The sequence below is a fragment of the Pantherophis guttatus genome, chromosome 1 (assembly GCF_059756535.1).
Source record: "Pantherophis guttatus breed Tessera chromosome 1, ASM5975653v1, whole genome shotgun sequence".
In the NCBI taxonomy this organism is placed as follows: Eukaryota; Metazoa; Chordata; class Lepidosauria; order Squamata; family Colubridae; genus Pantherophis; species Pantherophis guttatus.
This window is the reverse complement of record NC_142063.1, coordinates 224,068,268-224,092,114: the sequence shown is the minus strand read 5'-3', so window position 1 is coordinate 224,092,114 and position 23,847 is coordinate 224,068,268. Positions and strand designations below refer to the sequence as shown.

At 38.4% G+C, this 23,847-nt stretch overlaps 2 protein-coding genes across 4 annotated transcripts in view; one reads left to right on the top strand and one right to left on the bottom strand.

Annotated features, from left to right (window-relative positions):
* Window positions 1–3,352, bottom strand: part of PRIM2 (DNA primase subunit 2) — an 82,338-nt gene extending 78,986 nt beyond the window's left edge. The window contains exons 1-2 of the mRNA XM_034436689.3: window positions 2,958–3,352; window positions 986–1,151 (exon numbers count right to left, since the gene is read on the bottom strand). Coding sequence (XP_034292580.2) covers window positions 986–1,136 — 151 coding nt within the window. The 5' untranslated portion in view covers window positions 1,137–1,151; window positions 2,958–3,352. The remainder of the gene's footprint in view (window positions 1–985; window positions 1,152–2,957) is intronic.
* Window positions 3,353–7,777: 4,425 nt separating this feature from the next.
* RAB23 (RAB23, member RAS oncogene family) lies at window positions 7,778–23,847 on the top strand. Of its 3 annotated transcripts, none has more exons than XM_060689218.2 (7): window positions 7,778–8,271; window positions 13,016–13,232; window positions 14,008–14,093; window positions 17,221–17,377; window positions 19,497–19,579; window positions 21,193–21,285; window positions 21,736–23,847. In XM_060689218.2, the coding sequence occupies exons 2-7, from the start codon at window positions 13,078–13,080 to the stop codon at window positions 21,873–21,875; spliced, it is 714 nt and encodes a 237-aa protein (XP_060545201.2). In that variant the 5' UTR covers window positions 7,778–8,271; window positions 13,016–13,077; the 3' UTR covers window positions 21,876–23,847. The 3 variants fall into 3 exon arrangements, with proteins under 3 accessions (XP_060545201.2, XP_060545202.2, XP_060545203.2); XM_060689219.2 differs by having other exon boundaries at window positions 8,260–9,590; XM_060689220.2 differs by having other exon boundaries at window positions 8,263–8,420.

Below are 23,847 nucleotides of genomic sequence, written 5' to 3'. Positions count from 1 at the left end.
CCAGCGCCGCGCCGCTCCCATAATCACCCGCGCGGCCGCATTATGGACCAGCTGGAACCTCCGGATGCTCTTCAAGGGGAGCCCCATATAGAGAGCATTGCAGTAGTCCAGTCAGGAAGTGACGAGGGCATGAGTGACCGTGCGCAGGGAGTCCCGATCCAGAAAGGGACGTAACTGGCGGATCAGGCGAACCTGATAAAAAGCCCCCCCTGGCTATGGCCGTCATATGCTCTTCTAATGACAGCCACACGTCCAGGAGGACACCCAAGTTGCGAGCCCTCTCCGTGGGGGCCAATGACCCTCCCCCAATACCCCGCGATGGCACCAGCTGGCTATATCGGGAAGCCGGAAGCCACAGCCTCTCAGTCTTGGAGGGGTTGAGTCGGAGTCTGTTTCTCCCCATCTAGACCCGCACGCCTCCAGGCACCGGGACATCACTTCAAGGGCATCATTGGGGTGGAGATTTACAGCTGAGTGTCATCAGCATACTGATGGAACTGCACCCCAAAACCACGGATGATCTCACCCAGCGGCTTCACATAAATGTTGAACAGAAGGGGCGAGAGTACCGATCCTTGCGGCACCCCATACATAAGGCGCCTCGAGGACCACCTCTGCCCCCCTGCCAACACAAACTGCGACCAGTCAGAGAGAAAGGAGGAGTACCACCATAATACGGTGCCCCCAACCCCCAACCCCTCCAGCCGGCGCAGTATGATACCATGGTTGATGGTATCAAAAGCCGCTGAGAGATCTAATAGGACCAGGACAGAGGAACAATCCTGTCCCGAGCCCTCCAGAGATTATCAACCAATGCGACCTGGGTACAGCCGTTTCCGTGCTGTACCCAGGCCTGAAACCGGACTGGAACAGGTCTAGATAGACAGCGTCATCCAGGTGCTGGATGACACTGAACTTGGATCCTTCTGAAAAACTACATATAATTTTAAAAAACTATTCTGTGTTATATACTCTATATACTCACATTTTAATCTATCAACTGCAAAACCTTCGAACTCCATCAGAGAAATAGTTTCAGTAGGGGGCTGCAGATAGAACTGGACACTAAGAGGATATGACTCTTGTTTATCCCCCAATTTCAAAGCTCCCCGTTTGACATTTGAAGAAAACTGCATTTTTTCCACATAAACCTATAAAGAATGTTGCAAAACTTTAATAAAATATGGAATGAACAATCAAGACAGAAAAAGATAAACATGCGTCAGAATATTCATTACATACATTATATAAGAGTACAAGTTTTAATCTGGGATCAAGTTGCTTCTAGGCTTGGTTACATGTATTTGGTGTTATGATTTTCTCCCCAACCACAGCTACCTAATTTTAAAAGCAATTAAAATTTTACATTTTGTGAAAATCAGGACACTGGCAAGGAAATGGCATGAGACAGTCACCAAGAATTGAACTCAACTTGAGGACATCTTTATTGTACAGTAAAATGAACAGCATCCATTCAAAATCTCTTTGCTGCCCTCAAAGGGAAAATATACCGTGTTTCCCCGAAAATAAGACCCTTTCCTATATTTTTTTGAACCCTGAAATAAGCGCGTGGCCTTATTGCCATGTGCTCAAAAGCCCGATTGGGTTTATTATCAGGGGATGTCTCATTTTGGGGGAAACAGGGTAGACAAGAGGAGATTAGATTTCTAAAGTATTATTAAATACTTTAATAAAAGTTCCTCCTATATTGTTACAGCAAAAATCCCACATTCCTTTTATTCCTTGGCTAGCAACTAAACCATCAGTATAAAAGAAGCAACAAGAGTGAAGCCTGTAAACCACATCTGACCCTAAATGCCTAGAGACTGATAACTAAAAGAAATATGATTTGCTAAATTAATACAGTCACCTGTATTACCATATTATCTGTATTGGCCAAACATGTCCAGACATGGATAAATAATACATAGCTTCGCACTTAATCCAACCAAGTGATTCCACACAATATATTGAACTGTAAATTAATCCACAATAGATGAATTCAGCTCAGCTAATAGAGCACAAATTTTGCAAGTGCATTTTAGTAGAGCATTGTGTGAATACTCCTTGCCTCGTTTCAGGAGGAAGGATCACATTGTCGAAGTTAGTACGTTTTGTATTGTTGGAAGAAGCTCTTCTCTCTGGAATTATGGTCCCCACACATCTGAAGTGAGGCAGATAGCCAATAGAGGACAATACAGGTACTCCTCAAATTACGACCACAATTGAGCCCAAAATTTTTGTTGCTAAGCGAGACATTTGTTAAGTGAGATTTGCCCCATTTTATAACCTTTCTTGCCACAGTTGTTAAGTGAATCACTGCAGTTGTTAAGTTAGTAACCTAACTTAAGTGTTAGGTTACTTACACTTGAGTTGTTAAGTGAATCTGGCTTCCCCACTGACTTTGCTTGTCAGTAGGTGGCAAAAGGCGATCACATGACCCCAGGACACTGCAACCGTCATAAATATGAGTCAGTTTCCACCTGAATATTGGTCATGTGACCATGGGGGTGGTAAGTGTGAAAAACGGTCATAAGTCACTTTTTTCAGAGCCATTTTAACTTTGGTCACTAAATGAACTGTGGCAAGTCGAGGACCACCTGTATTAATTTGTAGCTCACATTTGACCTGTGGGGGTCCCTGGTGCTCTATGAGCTTGGTGGTTTCTTTGCAGACGTTTCATTACCAAACATCAATTGTGTAATGTTGCCTAGTTGGGTAATGAAACGCCTGCAAGAAAACCACCAAACTCCCAGAGCACCAGGGACCCCAGAGGCAGATTAAAGAGGCAGAAATGGACCACCGCAGGATTTGGGTGCTCTACTTCTATAAAAGAAAACACTCTAAAACTCAGTCAAACTAACTAATAAATAAAGCGCGTGTAGGATCACAAACGTTGTGACGTCATCATCTAAACAAGAGCGGAATCCATTCAAAAAAAAAAAAAAACTACTCACCGACCAGCCAAGGTCCGTGTACTAAAGCCGACTAAATCTCCCGCGCGAAATCAGGACACGCCGAGTCCTCCTCGTGACGTCATCTCCTCTCCTCCGTTAAAACGTCCACCCGATTGGCTCTTCCGCCTGCTTCTAGGGAGTTGCCATGACAATGCCCTCGCCTTCTTCCACATCTGTCATTTCAAAGGGGCGGGAAGGCGGGGTGCGGGGGGGGGGGAAGGAAAGGGCTGCAAATCGAAGGAACTGCGCGTGACAGGTGAGATGTAGCCGGAAGTAAAGTGCCTCCAGTGCGGGGGGGCGGGGGAGAGGGCTCCCTGTGTTTTTAAGAGGAGTCTCTCGTTTTCGAGCCATCAGTTTGAGGCGCTTGTAAATACCATAGAGATAAATATGTGAGCGTCATACGCAGCCTGCACTTCCGGTTTCTAATTTTAAAGCGGGTATCGGAGGACTAAGGGAGGAAATTATGCGTTGAAATCAGAGGTCTTCAAACTTGGCAGCTTGTAAGACTTGCGGGCTTCAACAGAATTCTGGGAGTTGAAGTCCACAAGTCTTAAAGCTGCCAAGTTTGGGGACCCCTGGTTGAAATGAAACAATCCCCACCCACTCACTCCCAAATAATTCTGAAAATTGTGGAAAGCGATCAGAGGCTTTGGATGTTGCAATTTTCGTCCCTCTTGGTTCACGTTTTGGAATAGATAACAAGGTCTTTCTTGGTCTTTCTTGGCCTCAGCAGTTGAAAGGAACCCTGGAGGTCTTCTAGTCCAACCCTCTGCTCATGCAGGAGACCTTATGCCATTTCAAACAAATGGATGTTCAGTCTTTTTTAAAAGCCTCCAGTGATGGAGCACCCACAACCCATGAAGGCACACTGCTCTACTGGTTTGATATGTGTTTGTTGTGGTTCAGATAATTCTCTTACTTGCAACTACTGTTACAAAAGTAGATGGAGGCCAGTGTTGCCCGCACACCATTTCACCAGGATTTTACAACAATTCATTAATTGTTTCCTTGAGTCAGTGTAAACTGTTACATGTTATTGTGGGTTGTATGAACCCAGTTTTGTTGACCTTTTCTTGGTTGCCTTTTTTTCTTCCAGGCATCAAGGATGTCTCCAGCGAGGCTTGTCTAGGCGCTGTGTGTCCAAAATATCAAAAAATTTAGTGCTTATGGGGATCTGCCTGACCTTGTTTTATCTAATTTTATCTATCCCAAAGGAGGTCTCCTGCTTGAGCTCATTAGGCTTCCAAGGTCCCTTCAAACTGTTATTTTGTGAGCCAAGGCATCTCTCAACATAATTTAAAGACATTAATTCTGTCATCCCTTCTAATGGTCCAGCTTTCACTGCTATCTGTTGCAGCTGGGAAATTTGTAGTTCTACCTATGTGGTCAATGTAATATCGCTGCATTTTAATATTTTGCTAAATCTGTCAGTCCTCCCAAGTTGCGGATACAAACACCTTCTCTGTGAATGTTTGAGTCAAAGTAGATAAAAAGCTGTTACTTCTTTTCAACTTATTTACACTGAGTTGGTATTGTCTATTGACATTATATTATGGTTTTTAAAAATTTATTTAAATAGCAAATCACCTTCTGTACTTTCTTCTTTCAGTTTCAACAAGCAATGGGCTTTTCCTCACTTCCAGCTATCTAAGGATACAACAGGGTAAAGTTATAGGGAAAGAAAATAGTTTCTTTTTAATCATGAGTTCTGGAGACCTTGGGATAAAGAACATGAGATATATTTTACTATTTGAATTCTTTATGAATATTCAGGCACTACATAGAATTGGAACAAACCAAGGAGCATAACTGCCCCCACACACATATACACACACACACATTAGAAGTACCTAATTATTACCCATTCCAATCTAAGAATCATCTAAATTCCTACAAATATGTAGAATAAATGTTTTATAGAGTTGTCATTAATCTGTGTGGCATTAAACTTAGGTGCTGTAAAATCTAACAATGAGAAAATGAAATGGATCCATCCAAAAGTAAGATAATACAGTATTGTACCGATCTGCTGTGTGCTTGAGCCTTCCTTTGGTTGTGATTAAACAAACCATTATGATGTTTAAACTGAGATGAAATGATTTCCAACTACTGCAATTATAAATATAAGAAACTAAGCATGTTGTCTGATGTTTTGTTTGGGATTAATCTGCTGTTATCATCTTGGTTTTAGTGATTCTCTTGCATGTTTATTTAAACTCCCAGTTCAGTTTCAGTGGGATATCTCAAGTACGTGTGTATAAAATCATATAGAAAATTGTGTTTAGGCTTTATCATATTGAAAGCAAATTCCTCCTGAATTCATGATGACCAACAATTGAATAGCCTGATATATGTTCCTTTCTGTTATTTGTCACGTCCTCTTAAGCAACTGGAGATTCAAGCTAATTAAAGCAACACTTGTGAGCTTTTTTTTCTTTTTGAACAATCTGTATCTAGTAACATAGAAAAATTGGCTGAAGATTATGATGTTAATGATAATTTATTAAATTTGTATAGGTAGTCCTCAACTTATGACCATAATTGAGCCTGGCAATTATGCTCATAAATTGTGATCATGATATGAAACCAATGTCCCCTATAGGGCATATTTTTTCGGGAACTAAAAGCATATGCTGATTTCTGGAAAAAAATTGTTACCGATTGCAGTCACGCAACCATAGGTGCTGCAAACAGCTGCAAATGCAGACTGGTTGGAGAGTATCCAAAATGCAGCCATGTAACTGGTGTGTCTGTATGTGTGTATGGGGCAGGCACCATAACTTTGGAACTGGAAGTAGCTTTTGCAGGCCGGTAATAAGTTCAGTAGTTAAATGACTGGTTGTAAATTGAGGATTACCTGTATGCCACCAAACTCCCAATGACTTTGGGCAGTTCACAACAATTAAACAAAGAAACTAAAAATGAAATAATAAAAGAAAAAAAGATGGCAAATAGGATGAAGGGAGGGCTCTCCCTCACCAAAGGCCTGGGTGAAGAGGCTCTTCTGAACCAATGGTGGTGGGTGGGAGGCATCCGGATCTTAGGGGATACTAAGGGTTGCTCCAGAGAGTGGACTTTTTGAGAGTCCTGAGAATAGCATTATCTAATAGAAGAAAACCAGAGTGGCGCCTAACTAGTCAGACAGATCTTGTTGGAGACAGGCAAAGGAAAAACAAAATTATCTTTAGTTTTGCTTTCCAATTTCCCAAGGTCATTGCTGAGGAAACCAATTCAAGGATGAAGTACGGAGTGCTGCCTCACATGTGTTTTTTGTGGTTTCCAAATTATTTTTCAGCTGAATTGTTTAGATAAACTACAGTCTGAAGCTATACCAAAAGTTTCCTCTGATACAGGGGAGTATTCATTTATTTATGATACATTCCTATCTTATGAGGATATATGTATATTCATTCTGATTTATTTCTATCATGGCTACATATGTCTATATAGTGATATGTATATATATAGTGATATGTATGCATATATGTATACCTAAATAGCAAATACTACAGTACTGGCTAAAATTGTGGAAACCTTTTGGGAAAAGTGTATTTTCTAAAACTAGCTAATAACACCACTTTTTTTTTGGGGGGGGAGTAGTACCATAAAATTATATATCAATGGAAAGATAATTTAATCAAGAATGTAATGCAGTAACTTTTATGAAGGATTTGCTATTAGAATAGCAGTTACAGTATAAAGAAGAAAAGTGAAACACAGAAAAAAATGAGATATACAAAAATGATCACGTCAGTCGATACTTAATTGGGTAACCTTTAGCATGAATTACGGCCTTGCAACATCTTCTCATGGAGTGAACCATGTCTTTTAGTTCTGCAGCTGTTATAATGTGAAACCAAGATTGAATGATTGCTTCTATTAACTGGGTTTTATTGCTGGGTTGCTTCTGACTAACAAGTTTCTTTAGTTGGCTCCATAGATTTTCAATTGGGTTAAGGTCTATTCCCAGGCCATTCCAGCGATGGAATATTATTATCTTAAAACTCCAAAAAAAAAGTGGTTATCAAACCTCAAAAATACACTTTGCCCAAAAGGTTTCCACAATTTTGGCCACTACTGTATATGTATATATACATATATACACATAAACATACAGGTAGTCCTTGACTTACAACAGTTCATTTAATGACTGAAGTTACAACAGCACTGAAAAAAGTTATCTATGACCATTTTTCACACTTATGACCTCTGAATCATCCCCATGGTCACATGATCAAAATTCAGATGCTTAGCAACTGACTAATATTTATGACGGTTGCAGAGTCATGTGATCGATCCCCTTTTGCGACCTTCTGACAAGTAATATGGAAGCCAGATTCACTTTACAACCGTATTACTACCTTAACTGCAGCAACTCACTTAACAACTGTGGCAAGAAAAGTTGTAAGATGGGACCAAACTCACTTAACAACGGTCTCGCTTAGCAAGAAAAAATTTGGGCTCAATTGTGGCTGTAAGTCAAGGACTAGATGTATATACATCAAGATATATACACACACATATACGTACATCTATATAAATATGTATCTGTATGTATATACATATACATGTGTATGCAAGTTTTGGTGTATATACATATACATGTGTATGCAAGTTTTGGTGTATTCGGGTCTTTTCCCGTGTAAGTTACATGGGAAAAGTATGTATATGGGTATACATGTGTATATGCATATACATACATATGTATGCATGTGTATTACACACACACACACACACACACACACACACACACGAAGCCAACCATATTTGCTGTATGAGGAGATTCCCTTGATTAACATCACAAGTAGCTTCGAGCCATTAAGTATCCAGAGAGGTTCCGCAGCCTAAAATGACCATCAGTTTTGTTTGCTAAACTACTCGGGGCTTCTGAGCTCGTCAACTCGCAAGTCTACCAAAATCAGGGAACTTCACTCCCCGCCAAGCGCTTTCGGAAGGTAGCTCGGAGTTTACATCGAGGACCGACAAGGCATCTCAAGGGCTCCCTTTGCTTTTACCTTCGGGAGGTTCAGCCCCTTCGTGCCACCGCAAGGAAGGCAAAGCCGGCGAGATCCTGCGGGCCTTCCAAAGCGGGAAGCTCTTCCTCCCTCCACCTCCTCCTCCTCCTCCTCCCCCAGACTTCTAACCCGGCCAGGGAGGCTGGTCCCGCCCCCGCTGAGGCGAGGCGGCGGAGGCGGAGGGCGGCAGGCGAGGCTGGCTGGAGAAGCGTCTGTCCCCATTCGGGAAAACAGACGCGGCGGAGAAGGGCGCTTTCCCGAGCGAGTCCCGCCGCGGCCCTGACGGCGTTTCCGGCCGTGTGAGTGTCCCGCGGGAAGAGCGGGCGATGCGCGTCCGGGTTGGGCTGGCGGGACCGGCGGGCTTCTCCTAACCCTGTGGGGGGGGGGGGGACGCTCATTCTTTCTCCGCGCGCCGATTTCGTGGGGAGCCGGCCGGAGACCGCCCGGGGTTCGTGGGCGCTGCGTCTGGGATCGGGCGCGCGGGGAGGATCCTCGGGCTGGGGGATGGCAGGACGTGCAGGGATCGGCCTGGGCGGACGAGCTGGGCTACGTGGTGCTGCACACACACACAAAACACACACACACACAAACACAGAAGGGTTTCTGTGTGGTGCTAGGGTGGAGGCGGCGAAGATGCTGCGCCCCTCGGATTGGGTTGTGGAATCTCTGGTTGGGAACTGGGTTCCCCCGGACTTCTCCACGCCCGCGCTCCCTTTTGCGCGATCACAGCTGCAAGATTTCTCTCTGGCTTTGATCCCTAACAGAGGAGTTCCTCTGGCTTGCCCGATCTACGAACTCCTATTTGGAGATCGTTACATTTAGCATACAGAGGCTGCGGACATTAGTTGCTGCGTTTCTTAGATTTGCATCCCGCCCTTTCAGACGGGGGATACCCAGAGGGAACTCCTTTCCTTTTCCCCCACAGAAGAAGAAAACTCTGGGCTGAGACTGGTCCAAAATCCTCCGCCCAGATTCTGAGACTGGGGGCTGGGCTTGTTTATTCTTCTTCTTCTGTCTACTTTTCGTGATCTTCTTTCTGGTGGTTCACCAATATTCCCGTGCTGTGTTTTTAATTAATTTTGATTTTCTGCATTGCTGAAATTTTGGGGAGGGAATGCTTGATTTGCGGGTGGGGGTGGGGAATCATTTAGTAGATGTGTAAGTTTACAATTTTTATAGTAAAGGAGCTGAACCTTTCCCTGTTTTGTGGCTTTCAAATGTGCTGGATTTGGGGTTATGGGGACTGTTAGTTCAAGACATCTGCTGGGAAAGGTTGCCCATATGATGACAGGCATGTATATCTTTGTTGTGGTAGGGATTGTTTTCTCTTATCTCGAGAGGTATGATTTACTACACACATAGTAGCATGTAAGGGTTTATGTGGACATTTAGAGGCAAACTGAAATGTACAGAATGGTTCACCATTTATTTTCTGTGATTGCAAGTGGTGAAATAATTGCTTTTTTTCTATAGTTCTGTACCACAAGTGTTATGTAATCATTGCTACAAGAAAGGTATTTCTTGGAGGAGGATGTCATGGTCTAGCCATTTATATTGTACGCCATGTATTCTACTACACGGTTACCAAGATAGAACTAAGTGGCCCAGTGTTTCTCAGGTACTAATTCAGTGCAAATAAAACTTATAAAGACTCTTTGGAAATCTGCTGAACCTTGAAATATTTTGCAACAGCAGTCCTCAGTTACCGTTATTAAGTGTGGAGTGCATAGGTTGTAATTGCTCATGTAATTGCAACTTCTGAATTCTTGCCAGTTTCCCCATTGACTTTGCTTGTTGGAGGCCAGCAGGGAAGGCTGCAAATCACAAACACATGATTGTGGGATGCTGCTATGGTCAGAACTTGAAGGACAGTTGTAACTATCACTAGTTCAAGTGCTGTAGCTGAATGATTGGTCAGTAAGCAAGGACCATCCATATACCAATCTTTGAAATTTTTGGTATAATGGAAAACTTTCTATATGGAAGAGGTTAAAAACATTTTGGTTGGATTCACCTACTAATGTTGCCAGGTGTCCACTATTTGAGCGGACAGTCCGTTTTTTTCACATTATGTTCACTATTTTTTTTCACAAAATAATGGACATTTTTTTTATTCAAAAGCTTTATGATGAAATTAAAATGTAATTTAACATTTTACATATTATTATAATATATTTGATGTTTTGAATTTTAAGTAAAGTTTTGAAGTGATTATTTTAATACGTGTTAAAATGTTTGTAAGAAAATATATAATTTAATTGTAAAAAAATTTTAAATTTTTTTATTACTTAACCGCCCCGCCCCCCCCCCCCGCTTGTCCGCTATTTTTTGGAAGCAGACCTGGGAACCCTATCACCTACTCAGTAAATATAAAGGGGAAATGCTGTTGAAGATTTATGAGCAAGATTTACTAAGTCAAACCCTTAATACGGCTTTCTTAATGAGTAGGAGGAAGAAATACTGTAGCATAAAAGAATCTTTTCCAGAACAGAAAAAATGGGTTATATGAGAAGGAGCTATTTTCCAGTTGCTGCAATGATACAGAAGCGCACACTTGATTCATGGGATTAAAGGTGAAGAATGCTGCAAAGGGCAGGGAAGGAAAAAAGGCTACAAATCATAACGAACAGAATGAGGATAAATCTATAGAGAGAAGGCGGTTAGTGTGGACAGACATCTGAAGTAATCCTAGATGTATTTTAAGAAAAAAAAAACCACTATTATAGAACTTGGGAGTGCCTGGAAAATGTTTAAACTTTGGCAGGCACTGTGCTCATTTGTAAAATGTAAGCATGAAATGCAAAACACTTATCAAAATGATACGGGTAGTCCTTGACTTACAGCCATTTGTTTAGTGATTGTCCGAAATTATAATGGCAGTGAAAAAAGTGACTCATGACCGGTACTTACACTTATGACCCTTGCAGTTTCCCCATGGTCACATGATCAGAATTAGAGCACCTGGCAACTGGCATGTACTTATGACAGTTACAGTTGGAGTGCCCTGGGCTCATGTGATCATTATTTGCAAACTCCTAGCTGACTTCTGACGAACAAAGGCAATGGGGGAGCCAGATCCACTTAATAACTCCATGATTCACTTAATAACTGTGACAAAAAGTCATAAAATGAGATGCAACTCACCTAACTGCCTTAGCAACAGAAATTTTGGACTCAGTTGTGGTCGTTAAATCCAGGACTACCTATAATTGTAACCCTCGTTTTAAATTTTTGGAGTCTTGCTGAGTCCATTAAAATTTTATTTTGCTTCAGTTCTTTAACTCATTTTTTTCTGCAGTACTGTTACACAGTATAGAAGAAAACACATACATAGATTGATAGATCTACCTATCCATAAGGTGGAGGAGCCAACATTTATGTAATAATGCTTGTTGTAAGGCTGTCCAAAACAAAGTTTCTTGCAATTTAAATTTTTGTTGTTACCATTTATATTGGAATTGTGATGGTGGGAAGGTCATTTTGATGCTGACAGTAGTGAGTTATTGTGCCCTTATGCCTGTTAAAATTGGTCCTGTTTATTTCAGCATATCAGTACGGCATATCCGGTATATGCTCCTCCTCATTGCCAATAGTCAATTTCGGATACTCAGTATAGACTGTTGATATATCTCTCTTTCCTCAATTCAGGAAAATACAGACAGTTTTGACTCTGTGGCAACCTTGGTGCTCTCTGAGCTTGGTTGTTTTCTTGCAAACATTTCATTACCAAATTAGGGAACAACATCAGTGCTCTTTGACTCTTTCATATCTGCATATGCCTGCTTCATATTCTGCCATTGTATCCCCAGTCCATACTTAGAAACCGTAAATCTTGCCCCTAAAATATATATGAGTGTATGTGTGTGTATCTACATACACATACAGACACACACACACAGAGAGACACACAAAGCATTCTGTCTATTTTACCAGAACTAATCCTGCAACTTTTATTTTAAAAGAACACTTTAAAGCTAGGCTGGTTTACAAAATACTTGCTGTACACATTTAGTAATATAAAAATAAATTAATTTCTTGTAAGATGGTGACATGTATTTGTGAGCATCATCTAATAATTTTAAATTAATACTATTTTTGTTTCTCTGTGATTTATCTAAGTTTGTCTAAGTTATTGCATAATGTATGCTAATAGCAAAGTATTGAGACGAATGTATATGCTACATTAACACTGTTGTGCAATACATTCTATATATGAAGATCCTGGGGGAGAAAGTCCCACTAAAGTTAAAGTGTGGATCCATACACATAGAAATGTGTTGTAATGTGATACAAAGTGTAGAATGCAAAGGTGGTATGTATCAGTGGTGAAATCCAATTTTTTTTACTACCAGTTCTGTGGGCATGGGGGGGTGGCAGGGGAAGGATACTGCAAAATCCCCATTCCCTCCCCACTCCTGGGGGAAGGATATTGCAAAATCTCCATTTCCACCCTACTCTGGGGCCAGCCAGAGGTGGCATTTGCCAGTTCTCTAAACTACTCAAAATTTCCACTACCGGTTCTCCAGAACCTGTCAGAACCTGCTGGATTTCACCCCTGGTATGTATATGTGAATGTTGGTAGCAAATTCTTTGGATTTTCTTAATTTATAACCATGGCAAAATTATACATAATTATTACAGATATAGCGGTTAACATGGACAAAGTAATAGTTATATCAGGCATAAGATTAATAGAACAGACAAGAGAAGACAGTGAAGCATTAGCATGCAATATAATCCTTGTTTATTCAATAGCAACACCCATTGGCTTCAACTGAGCTTATAATAAATATATATACACAACTGTTTCCTTGGGTTGCTCCTTTCATTCGAACCGTGGCATGAACGTGATCTGGTAACTGTTTTTATCCTCATGATTTATTCCCCATCCATCACAGAGATAATTTAATTGGTTTAGATGTTTCAGTTTAATATTGAAGCTCCACAGACTTATTGTAAACCCATGAGAGAATTAGAAGTCAAAATGTGTATTTTTACTTTTGTAATGAAAGAAACTATTATTATTCTCTTCCCTTTTTTCAGGTAGAGAATTCAGAGATCTATATTAGATTGAGAAACAAATTACAACTTTCTGACTGGGCAAAATGCTGGAAGAAGATTTGGAGGTGGCCATCAAGGTGGTTGTGGTTGGAAATGGAGCTGTTGGGAAATCTAGTATGATCCAGAGATATTGCAAAGGAATTTTTACAAAAGACTATAAAAAAACAATTGGAGTTGATTTCTTGGAAAGAGAAATGCAGTACGTATCTAGCAGATGGGAGCATTATTATTTACTCAATTTTAGAACTGAATTCGGTATATTTATAAGTGCTTTTCGGAAAAAGCCTTTTGCATAAATGAGAACATGAGGCATCTATATTAACTGTATTTTGCAGTCTGTCTGCAGAAGTTCCAGAATTACTAATCTGAATAATAAATCCAACATTGCTTATAGTCTGTTAGAAGGGAAAAAAAGCTATTTTACCAGTAGTGGCAAGATGGAGTTGCAATATTATAAATGTGACAAAGAGTTATAAACATTTATAACAGTGAATGACAGTGATTTGTATAGAACATGAAGAGTCCAATATAAATAAATGGAATTTTTAAAAAACTGTCTAATTTATTTCAGTTCACAACGTAGTTTTATTTTCTCTCAAAGCAGAGAGAAAGAAAAGGACATGGTCTACTTAGATACAGTTAAACAAGTTTCAGTTTTGGAGTTAGGTTCCAAGTAATTTGCCTCCAAACCCACTCCTACTACCGTAGTATAGTTAGTCCTCCTAATTTTTTGCCAGTTGTTTCTCAATTAATGCAGTCTTTTGTGTCATACCCTTCAGAAACAGTATGTCTGTAGCTAAAAGAATTAGAAAAATGAGATACTCTGGCATGCATGAGTCCATATCGGTGGAAATTTAAATCTGCTTGAAAAACAATGGGATTACTGAAAGCCATTTTGCTAAGTACTTTTTTTAGGTTACAAGTTCCTTGTTCTTTTTAATATGCTTATTGATAAGAATATATTATATTTTTAGAGTCAATGATGAAGATGTCCGGTTAATGCTATGGGATACAGCGGGTCAAGAAGAATTTGATGCAATTACTAAAGCTTATTATAGAGGTAAGAATAAAACCCTGTTAATGTAAAGACTCTGGCTTGTGGTAAATTTAAATCCTAGTAACATGATTTTTAAATAATACCCTGTTTTCCCCAAAATAAGACATCCCCTGATAATAAGCCCAATTGGGCTTTTGAGCGCATGGCAATAAGGCCAAGCGCTTATTTCAGGGTTCAAAAAAATATAAGACAGGGTCTTATTTTCGGGGAAACACGGTAATAATCATAACAAGCCCCAGCAATTTCATTTCTAGTTCTTTAACCAGAGACCTGGATGACTCTTCCACCAGCAGGAGGCTCTAATCTGAGGGACGTTTCTTCCACCCACTAAATCCAACAAGTCCCAAGTCTCTTCTAGTAATAAATAGACAAAAAACACTTTTCCTTTCTTGAGTTCAGAGCCAAAACTGTGTTTTGCCATTTGCATGAAAGAGTAACTATATATATCTACACACAGTCAAGAATAACTTTACATGACAGTAACTATTGAACTCACTAGGAATGAGATCACTCAGCTTCTCTACGTCTCAAGTAACATGCTTGATTCACAAGTAACATTTTGAAATGTTTTTGAAGCAGTTTGAACTTTTTCCTCTGAAATATAGGATGATTATGAACTTTACTAGCCTTTTTGTCTCCTTTTAAATCTCTGCCTCTTTTTTATTTCTTCAGATTGCTTCCCACGTTCTTTTCTTTGTCCTAAACATTTTTTTCACGTTTCCTCTCTATTTGGTTAGACCTCATTTACATCAAGCTAAGTCTGCATGTCTGTGCTTGCCCTCACAACTCCTTATATACTTTTCTAAGCCGAGATTCATTTTTTTCACAACTCTATTGAGATTTCCTCATAGGCTCTCTGCTTTCTGATAAAAATCTCTTCATCCCATCCCATCCCATCCCTTCATCCTCTTCTGTTCTGCCTCTGGCTAATTTCAGGTGCTGGCACCTATATTCCTAGTCCTCAAGTTATTTCTGTATTTCCCACAGCAAGCTTGTACCAGATTCCAGTAACTTTAACTTATTTACCACCTTCATTGCAACCCTCCTTGAGTCACTCATACAAATCTTTCGCTTTTCTTCAATATCTAGCGTCAGTCTCACATGTGGCTACCAAAATCATATGTTTGATATTGGTTCCGAATCTTGCCACAGTCCAAATATAATTTTATTTATTCATTTATCAAATTTAAAAACTGCCCATCTCCCTTGCATAGGGACTCTGAGCGGTGATTCATAAACAGTATAGTGATTCCATTTTAGGGATATTAAAAGTTAGTTTTTTTTGTTATCTCTTGAAAATAGATTTAGGATACAGTCTTACATCTACTTATCTGAGAGATATAACGGAACTTACTTCTGAGTGTTTATATGTAAGATTGCACTGGTAAATTATTAGCTAATATAGATTTATCTCAATTTTTCAAATCATTATTTTGATGAAAATCAGTTTGAACTTTTCCCTCTGAAATGTAGGATGATTATGAACTGCTAAATAATCCGAAGACTCAGAAATGTAACTTGATACTCTTTACATGTAAAGGAGCATTGCTTAGTACTGGCCATGTATCCTGGGGTTACTGGGAATCAGCAATGTCTGGAATGCCACAGATGGCCTATCCTTGTGTAATACATAACCTAGCTACCTTTTTATAGACATTAAACGTTTCCATTACTGTTATAATGTCTTTCTTCTCAGATTTAAATAAATTCTTATGCTTTTAAAATAGAATTCCTTAATCAAATTAAGCTTTATTTTACAAAGTCAATTCAAAGCTATTTTAATAATTGCCCTTCCAACTAAATTAGAGATCAGAAATATATTAGCATACCCTTCAAGTGTGATTTTGCAGAAAGGATTCTAACTCTGCAAAGAGTCTGAATTAAGGTGTAGGAAATTGGGCGATATTAGGTACACAGGTTTCTTACTGATCACAGTACAAGAGAAGCTGCTCAGAATACAATTAGAATGCTTCAGAATATCAGGTTACCTTTCATTCTGTTGGGCAGCTGGATCAAATGTAATGGAGGGCCAACTCATATAATACTAAGCACTAAGGTTTTATTGTTCATCTTGAAGTATCTATCTCCTAGAAGGGGTTCCTTACATGGAAGTGGTAGTATAAACAAATTAAGGATTGATCCTAAGAACCAGGATTGATTGATTGATTGATTGATTGATTTATATTTCATGTTTGTAGACTCATCTCCCTCAGCACAGGGAGTTTTATAAGGCGAGTGGCCTTTCTCTATTTATTAGTTCGTCTATTTGTAAAACTAATTTTTAAAATGCTCTTTTTATTGCTTAATAAGTAAGAGCAAACTTTTAGTGGCTGGAGGTCCCATTCAAAGCAATTAAATTTATTGGCCACAATGATTGGGATACTAATAGAAACAAAATTGGGACATGTCACATGATTTCCATACCTTCCCCCATTTTTTGGGGACACCAGTTTTCCTTTTCCATTTCTTTCTTTTTTACTTAACTATGAGTTATTTTGTTATGGCTATTTTACATTTGTGGATTTACTGCCTCAAGATAGTCAGCAACTACACTGCAGCTGTAGTCACAGAGGATTTGCAAAAGAAGGGGGAGCAGTCAACCTTATATAAATGTGTCTTAAATTGTATAATAATTTGCCCACCTCACACACTCCCATAGAGTGGGCCTGCTCCAGGTTCTCTCTTTAATCTTTGCCATCCCAAGGGATTTAGGAAGCGTGCCTTTTCAGAGGCTGCCCTTGTATTCTTGAAAGATTTCCCTCCACTCAACAAGATATGACAGCCCCCAACTCTGCTAGGCTTTAGAAAGACCTGGCTTTTTTCCAAGGCATCCCCCAGGCACTCAGGTCCAGTTGAGGGGAGCCCCCTCTTGGTTAATGTTGTTATTGTGTTTAATTGATATTTTGTATTTCAAATTTACCAGTATATGTTACGTTTTAAGGTTATGTTGTTCTTTTGGTTATTTTTCTGTTGTATACTGATCACTGGACACTTTTTTGAATCATAATGCCTTATCAGTTCCATAAATCAATGCATTTATCCAGCATATTTATCTGGTTATTTATTATTTATCCATTTTTTGGGAAACTTTCACTGAGCATTAAATTTCTTTCTCTTATTATTGTTTTAGGAGCCCAGGCTTGTGTGCTTGTGTTTTCAACCGTTGATAGGGAATCTTTTGAAGCAATTCCTACCTGGAGAGAGAAAGTTGTATCTGAAGTCGGAGAAATTCCCACAGTTCTTGTTCAGAATAAGATTGACCTCCTGGATTATTCTTGTATAAAAAAGTAGGTGCTTTCATTAAATTCTAATAAACAAATCTTTTAAGCATACTTGATAAATTTTAAAAGACATTCACCTTGATACTTGTATGAACAAACTACATACTAGATAACAGGCGTGTTTTATTGCTATGCTGCAAATAATGTTTTAAGATAAATCTGGGTAAAGATAAAAGTTCATATTAAGAAGAGACATATACCGTATTTTTCGGAGTATAAGACACACCTTTTCTCCCCAAAAAAGAGGGTGAAAATCTGGATGCATCTTATACTCCGAATGTAGCCCCTTGTAGCCCATGCTTCATGGTGAGTCTGATCTATCCCTACAAGCATCTAAATGAACACCTTGCTTTATTTTAATTGCTACGTACAGTAGAACCTGAGAGTAAGAGATAACTCAGATTCCCATAGGAAGATTTTTCTATAGGATCAAAAGTGGGGCAGCTGATAGGCAAAGAAAGTAGAGACTTTTTTAAAAAAACAAGCTTCTAGGAAGGGAATCATGTTTGAGTGGAAGAAAACTGGAGGAGGTATGCAGGTTGGTGGGTGATGATGTAGATAAAGTTTGAGTTATTGAAGGGTGATTGTTCTTCTAAAGAGTAGCATTGGCTGATTTACCTCAGATGGACTGGAGAAAAATGCACTGTGGAAGAGTTGCTGATTCAAGAAGGGATTGCCTAGGTAAGATTTGTGAGTGAAAGGATCTGAGGACCCAGCAAGGACCCAACATGGAGAGGGTCTGAGGACCACTGTGGAACAAAACTACCTACTGCAGAGCCCAAAGAGAAACAGAAGAAAACCCCATTCTACCAGACAAAACGTAGAGCAGCCAACCTGAGGGAGAGAAGGCCAGCCATATTTTTGACCCTTTTCTTAGACCTTTTTGTCAACTCTAAATGGAGGTACCGTATTTTTCAGAGTATAAGACACACGTTTCCCCCCCCCTAAAAGAGGGTGAAAATTTGGATGTGCCTTATACACTGAATGTAGCTCTGGCCCCCACCCTTTTGGAGCTTTTGGAGGCTGCAAATGCAGCCTCTCAAACGGAGAGCCTCTCAAGCAGATTTTTTTTTTCCTGATTTTCTTCCCCCAAAATAAGGTGCGTCTTATACTCCCGAGTGTCTTATACTCTGAAAAATACGATAATTAGAATCTTTAAGGTTAGAGACATGTACATACTGTACATATTAAGCCATTATTACAGAATACCTATATATGCAGGTAGACAATTCTTAATCTGTATGCTATTCAGTAGCAACTCTCCCCACCCTTTCCAAAACATTTAAAAAGTCAAGTTACCGTAAGTTAACAGCCAAGCAAAACAGGTGATCTACTTGTAAATATAATTCTTGCCAAGAAAGACTGCAAGAACCAAAAGTAAACACTATGGGAGGTCTTAATGAAAGAATACAAAGGAAAGACATCAAAAGGCATCCTGCATCAAATCATATGAACTCACAAAAGTCCTCCCTGCACTTTTCTGCACTATTGATTTTTCATGATATGAACAAAACTGATTGGCATTTCTTGAGCGTGGATCTGGCACTCCAGGAAATAGTTTGGGTCTAATGTTGCAAAAATCAAAGAATTTAGTTTCAAATGCAGTATTTTAAGAACAGTGCAATAGGAGGATATCGTAGGACTTGCTTTTTGCAAAAGCAAGATATATGACTTTATTGTAAGTCCAATTTTTCTTAAGTCCTTGTGTTTTCTCACAAGTGCAGAATCGGTTTTTTTTATCAACACTCATTCATTGGTGTAGTCAGGAATTGATATATATTTCAATATCAATGGATGCTTTATTTTTATGTAGTTCATATTTATTTATTTACCACATACTTTCACTGCCCAATGAGCAAGTTTTGATCGGTTCACCAATTTAAAATTATGAAAAACTAATATTTACAGCAAATACTGTGGGTTTTTTTCTTTATAACTTTCAGCAGGCAACATTTTAAATCAATGTTAATATTTTCTCTCATCTTTTTACTAAAAGAATCTTTTAACTGCCCTTTTAAATCTACTCTAATGAAGATTATCAACTCAGTTCAGTTTGCATTAATGCATTCTATTTTACTGAAAAATAATTGATGTCTAAAACAAGGCTTTCCTTTCCAATAAACAGTGAAGAAGCAGAGGCACTTGCAAAAAAACTAAAATTAAGATTTTACCGGGCATCTGTAAAGGAAGACTTAAATGTAACAGAAGGTAAGATAGACTTTTTAATGTTTTGGTTAGGTTAAGTTTTTTTTTTCAAGCGCTACGGTAGCATAATTCAGGTTCTCATTGAAGCAACAAGTCTCTTTCAGTACTTGCCTCTAGAATCCGATTTTCTAAGTTCAGAGAACCTCTTTTAAATGGACGAACTTTGAGGTAGTTTAGTTTTTGTTGATAGTCTGAAATGCTGCAATCTTGAGATACATTATTATTATTTGTTAATTGCAGATCAGCCAGATGTTTAGACTGTGTATGATTTTTTTCATCCACCTGTTGCTTACTTCTCAAGGACTCTGGATAGGCATTGTTGTTGTTGTTGTTATTATTATTATATTTTTATCCCACTTATTTATATATGTATTTATGTATGTCAATCAGCTCAAAGCTGTGAACATACCTAATACTCCTATGTTCTATTTTTCCCACAACAACCCTGTGAGGTAGGTTGGGCTAAGAAAATGACTGGCTCAAAATTTGGTTTAAAAAATAAAAAATATATAGTTCTATGACAACTAGATTTCATCTGGTACTCTTTATGGTGTCTGTGCAATTGCATATGGAGGGTAGGATTTGTGTTTATAATCCAATTCAAATTTTATATGTTCCTTGACTGTATATTTTGTGTAGGTACAAAAGTTTGTGTATTTGGGTGCCTTCAAGTCAGTCTTGACTTCTGGCAAGTACCTGAACAAGTCCCTGCAGTTTTCTTGGCAGCATTTTTGGAAGTGATTTGCCATTGCCTTCTTCATGGAACTGAGCGAAGGTGACTGGCCCAAAGTCAGCTGCTGGCTTTGGGCCTAATGCGGGACTAGAACTCACAGTCTCTGGTTTCTAGCCTGGTGCTTTAACTACTACACTAAACTTGCTCTTAGCCACAGAACAAAATGAAAAATTCTGTTATTTGAAAATGTAAAATATTCTACTTTCCATTAAAGAATGCCTTCTGGGGGTGGATTGGCAGTTCCAAATTCTTGACCTGGAAACCACCTCCAAATCATATAATTTGCTTTCAGAAACTACCCAGTTGCTCCCGGAATGGTATGTTTTAGAGAGGGAACAAAATGTCCTTGAATCATCAACTTTGTACTTCCATAGATAAAAAATTTTGAGATTACAGATGAACAATTTGTTTATGACAAGCTGAATTTAAACTCCAAAGCTGAAGAAAAAGCTAGAAAAAGCTTAATTCCTGGGGAGCTATTTTCAGTTTTTCTCGACTGGGTAAGACTGGCAGGGGCTGAGAGTGATTGCTCCAAAATATTTGGAGAACTGAAGTTTGCAACCTGGAAATAAGATAATTATAATGAATGAAACAAAGTTCTATTCAAAATGCAGGTTTTGCCGCTGTATAATTAATATTCTATGAACAATATAATTACTAACAGTATTCATCAGAGATTTTTCTGTCTTGAACTTAACAGCTTGTGTGCGTTTAACAACCTGTGTATGTGTGTGTGTGTGTTTATTCATTACTAGCCTATATAAGGAAGACTGTTGTTGCCACTTTTAACATATTAAATAACTTTCAATTTATAAGGAAACTGTAGGCTTTACTAATAAAAAATACATATTTTCCAAAGGCCTTGATATTTTGTATGCTACAGTTTTTAGATATTTGGCTGAGAAGTACCTTCAAAAACTTAAGCAACGAATAATGGAAGATCCAGAAGTTGTACACACAAGCAGTAATAGAATTGGTATGTATACAGTTGCGTGCTGCAAGCAGACAGCTATTTTACTTTTGTAAAACTAGTTTTTGGCCACAGTATCAAAGCCACCTAATAACTTATAAATTAAAGCTAACCATTTTCAGTTCGGTTTAGTTCACTTTCCATTGATATTATCAGAATTTTAGAATGATGTAATTTCCACTAACTAATGGCAAAAATACTGATGAAGAGGTTAAAAGCAGCTTGCTATTTCTTTGATAGGCACCTGATAAAAATAGTGTTATGAACTGTCTCTTCTACAGATATATTGAACTTGCGTATATAGTCTCGCCATAAAGCATTTCTTACTTTGATTTTTAAAATAGGCTTATTGAGGCTTTCAGCTCTGCTTTAATTGTACAGTTACAGATCTGATACAGTTAAAAGATTGCCAGTTGCCATACCTACAACTCTCTTTTGTGCTTTAATTTTATACAGGTGTTTTCAATACGGCAGGTGGAAGTCATTCTGGACAGAATTCCAACTTGCTTAACGGAGGTGACGTCATCAACCTTAGGCCAAACAAACAAAGGACCAAGAAAAGCCGAAGCCCTTTCAGCAGCTGCAGCATACCCTAGAACTGCAAATAATGGTCTGACCGAGTTGTTTAACTGAAGTCCTTAAGGAACACAACTGGCTGTAGAGGTGTTTTTATCAGTGCTTTAGCAGAGTTGCACACAATGGACCTACACCGATAGGGAATACTGCTGTTTAAATGAATGACTCGTAATGGCAAATAGTGAGATCCCAAGTGGGTCAGAAATAATACCATTGACCATGCATTCATTTGACATTCAGTAAGACAACTTTCTAGTTGAAAGGAATGATGAATTAATATATACAGTAGGTTTCATTTTAAACAAAATTTGAGCTGAAATGCTTAAATATCTCGTTCATAAAATAGTTTTTCTACTTGTTAGATCCTGTGGCTCAGAGGCAGAGCCTTAATACCCTGTTTCCCCCAAAATAAAACATCTCCTGATAAGCCCAATCGGGCTTTTGAGCACATGGCAATAAGTCCAAACGCTTTTTCAGGGTTCAAAAAAATATAAGACAGGGTCTTATTTTCGGGGAAACATGGTAATGAAGCAAAAATTAACAGTTTTTTAAACAGTCCAGTATAAATTTTGGCGATGTTGGTGGTGCATTAATTATATGACTTATGAAACTTCTGCAGTGTGTATCTGCAGAAACATCTTCAAAGATTCAGGTAGCTAAACACAAATTAGGTCTAAGTCGAAGGTTCTGGCAACAAAACAAGTTGTTTGACAACTTCAAACATTTTTTTTTCTAAAGGTACTGGCACATTTCAATTTTCTCTATACTGTGGGCCTTAACTTTTTTTATTGTGTTGTGCCAAAAAGTAATGTTTATGCTGCTATACATCTTTATTTTTGTCAATTATTATCAGACACACAGTATGTTCTAAATTATAACAGAACAAGTCAATGAGAAATGGTACAACCGAACAGAATATAGCAAGTTCCTTTTTTAAAAAAATCCTCTATTCATTTACATCCTTCATACATGAAAAATACGAAGGGGTTTGTTATCAAAAGATTAAAGTGCATCTTATATCTAATGTGCATTCCTATTTAAGGCCCTTTTTCTTTTTCTGGTATTAAATGATGTGCCTGTTTTGATGACATTGTGCGAATGTAAAGTTCCTGTCTTAATCTCTGTTTACCTAATACTGAATTCCACCAGATGAATGGGACTTACTCCAAGTACACATGCACAGATCTCGCTGCTGTTCCACTGATGCTAATGTACCTCCGTTTAATATATTTAGGTTCAGGGTATTTAAAAAAATGAAATCTTATGTTACAATATTATTCAGAAACCTTTAATCTTATTTATCCCTGATGAAGTATGCCTCTACAATGTTGTTTTCTGTTTACAAACTATTCCTACAGTATTTCTGTAACAAAACTTCTGCCAGCAGCCAATTTCTCTTTCTAAGAAATGTTGAAATATTAATAGTTCAGGAATATAATTACCGTATATTCAAGACCAGAGCTGGAACTCTGCCAGCCTGATTACAACATTCTTTTCCTATATGAATATTATTTTACATTTTATGTCTGTAAACACTAAAACATTATACTTAGAGATTTTACTTGTTCAAAAATTTGTATCTTGTATTTTGAAACAGGGTTCTTATGTCCTGTTAATTTAATTATAATCTAAAAATAATTACATTTTTTTCAATGATTACTTGGCCTCTGTTTCGTACTGAACAATGTACCATTCCTCGTGCTTAAGTAACTATTCTCATTGTTGGCAATGAGGTGGGATACGAACAATAACCCTTTTCATTTTGAAAAATCGGACCTGATTTCTTCCTTTAAACAAGTCTAGCTAGTCACTAGGTGACTCTATATATATATGGGTCCAGATTATATTGTGTTGCATTATGGGACAAGAACACAGACATATTCAAAGTTGTTCATTGATAATAAAAAAAAAATATTGGTTTAAATAACTAGGTTCTGCATGCATGCTATTTTTATATTGAAATTTTTACATTAAATGATAGCCTTACACGTT

What these genes read in the sequence shown, in the direction of transcription:
- RAB23 (XM_060689218.2), top strand. Translation starts at nt 13,078, where the DNA reads ATGCTGGAAGAAGATTTGGAGGTGGCCATCAAGGTGGTTGTGGTTGGA. An exon ending in GATTATTCTTGTATAAAAAA is followed by an intron (nt 17,378 to 19,496) that starts GTAGGTGCTTTC and finishes TCCAATAAACAG; the next exon opens with TGAAGAAGCAGAGGCACTTG. An exon ending in CACAAGCAGTAATAGAATTG is followed by an intron (nt 21,286 to 21,735) that starts GTATGTATACAG and finishes AATTTTATACAG; the next exon opens with GTGTTTTCAATACGGCAGGT.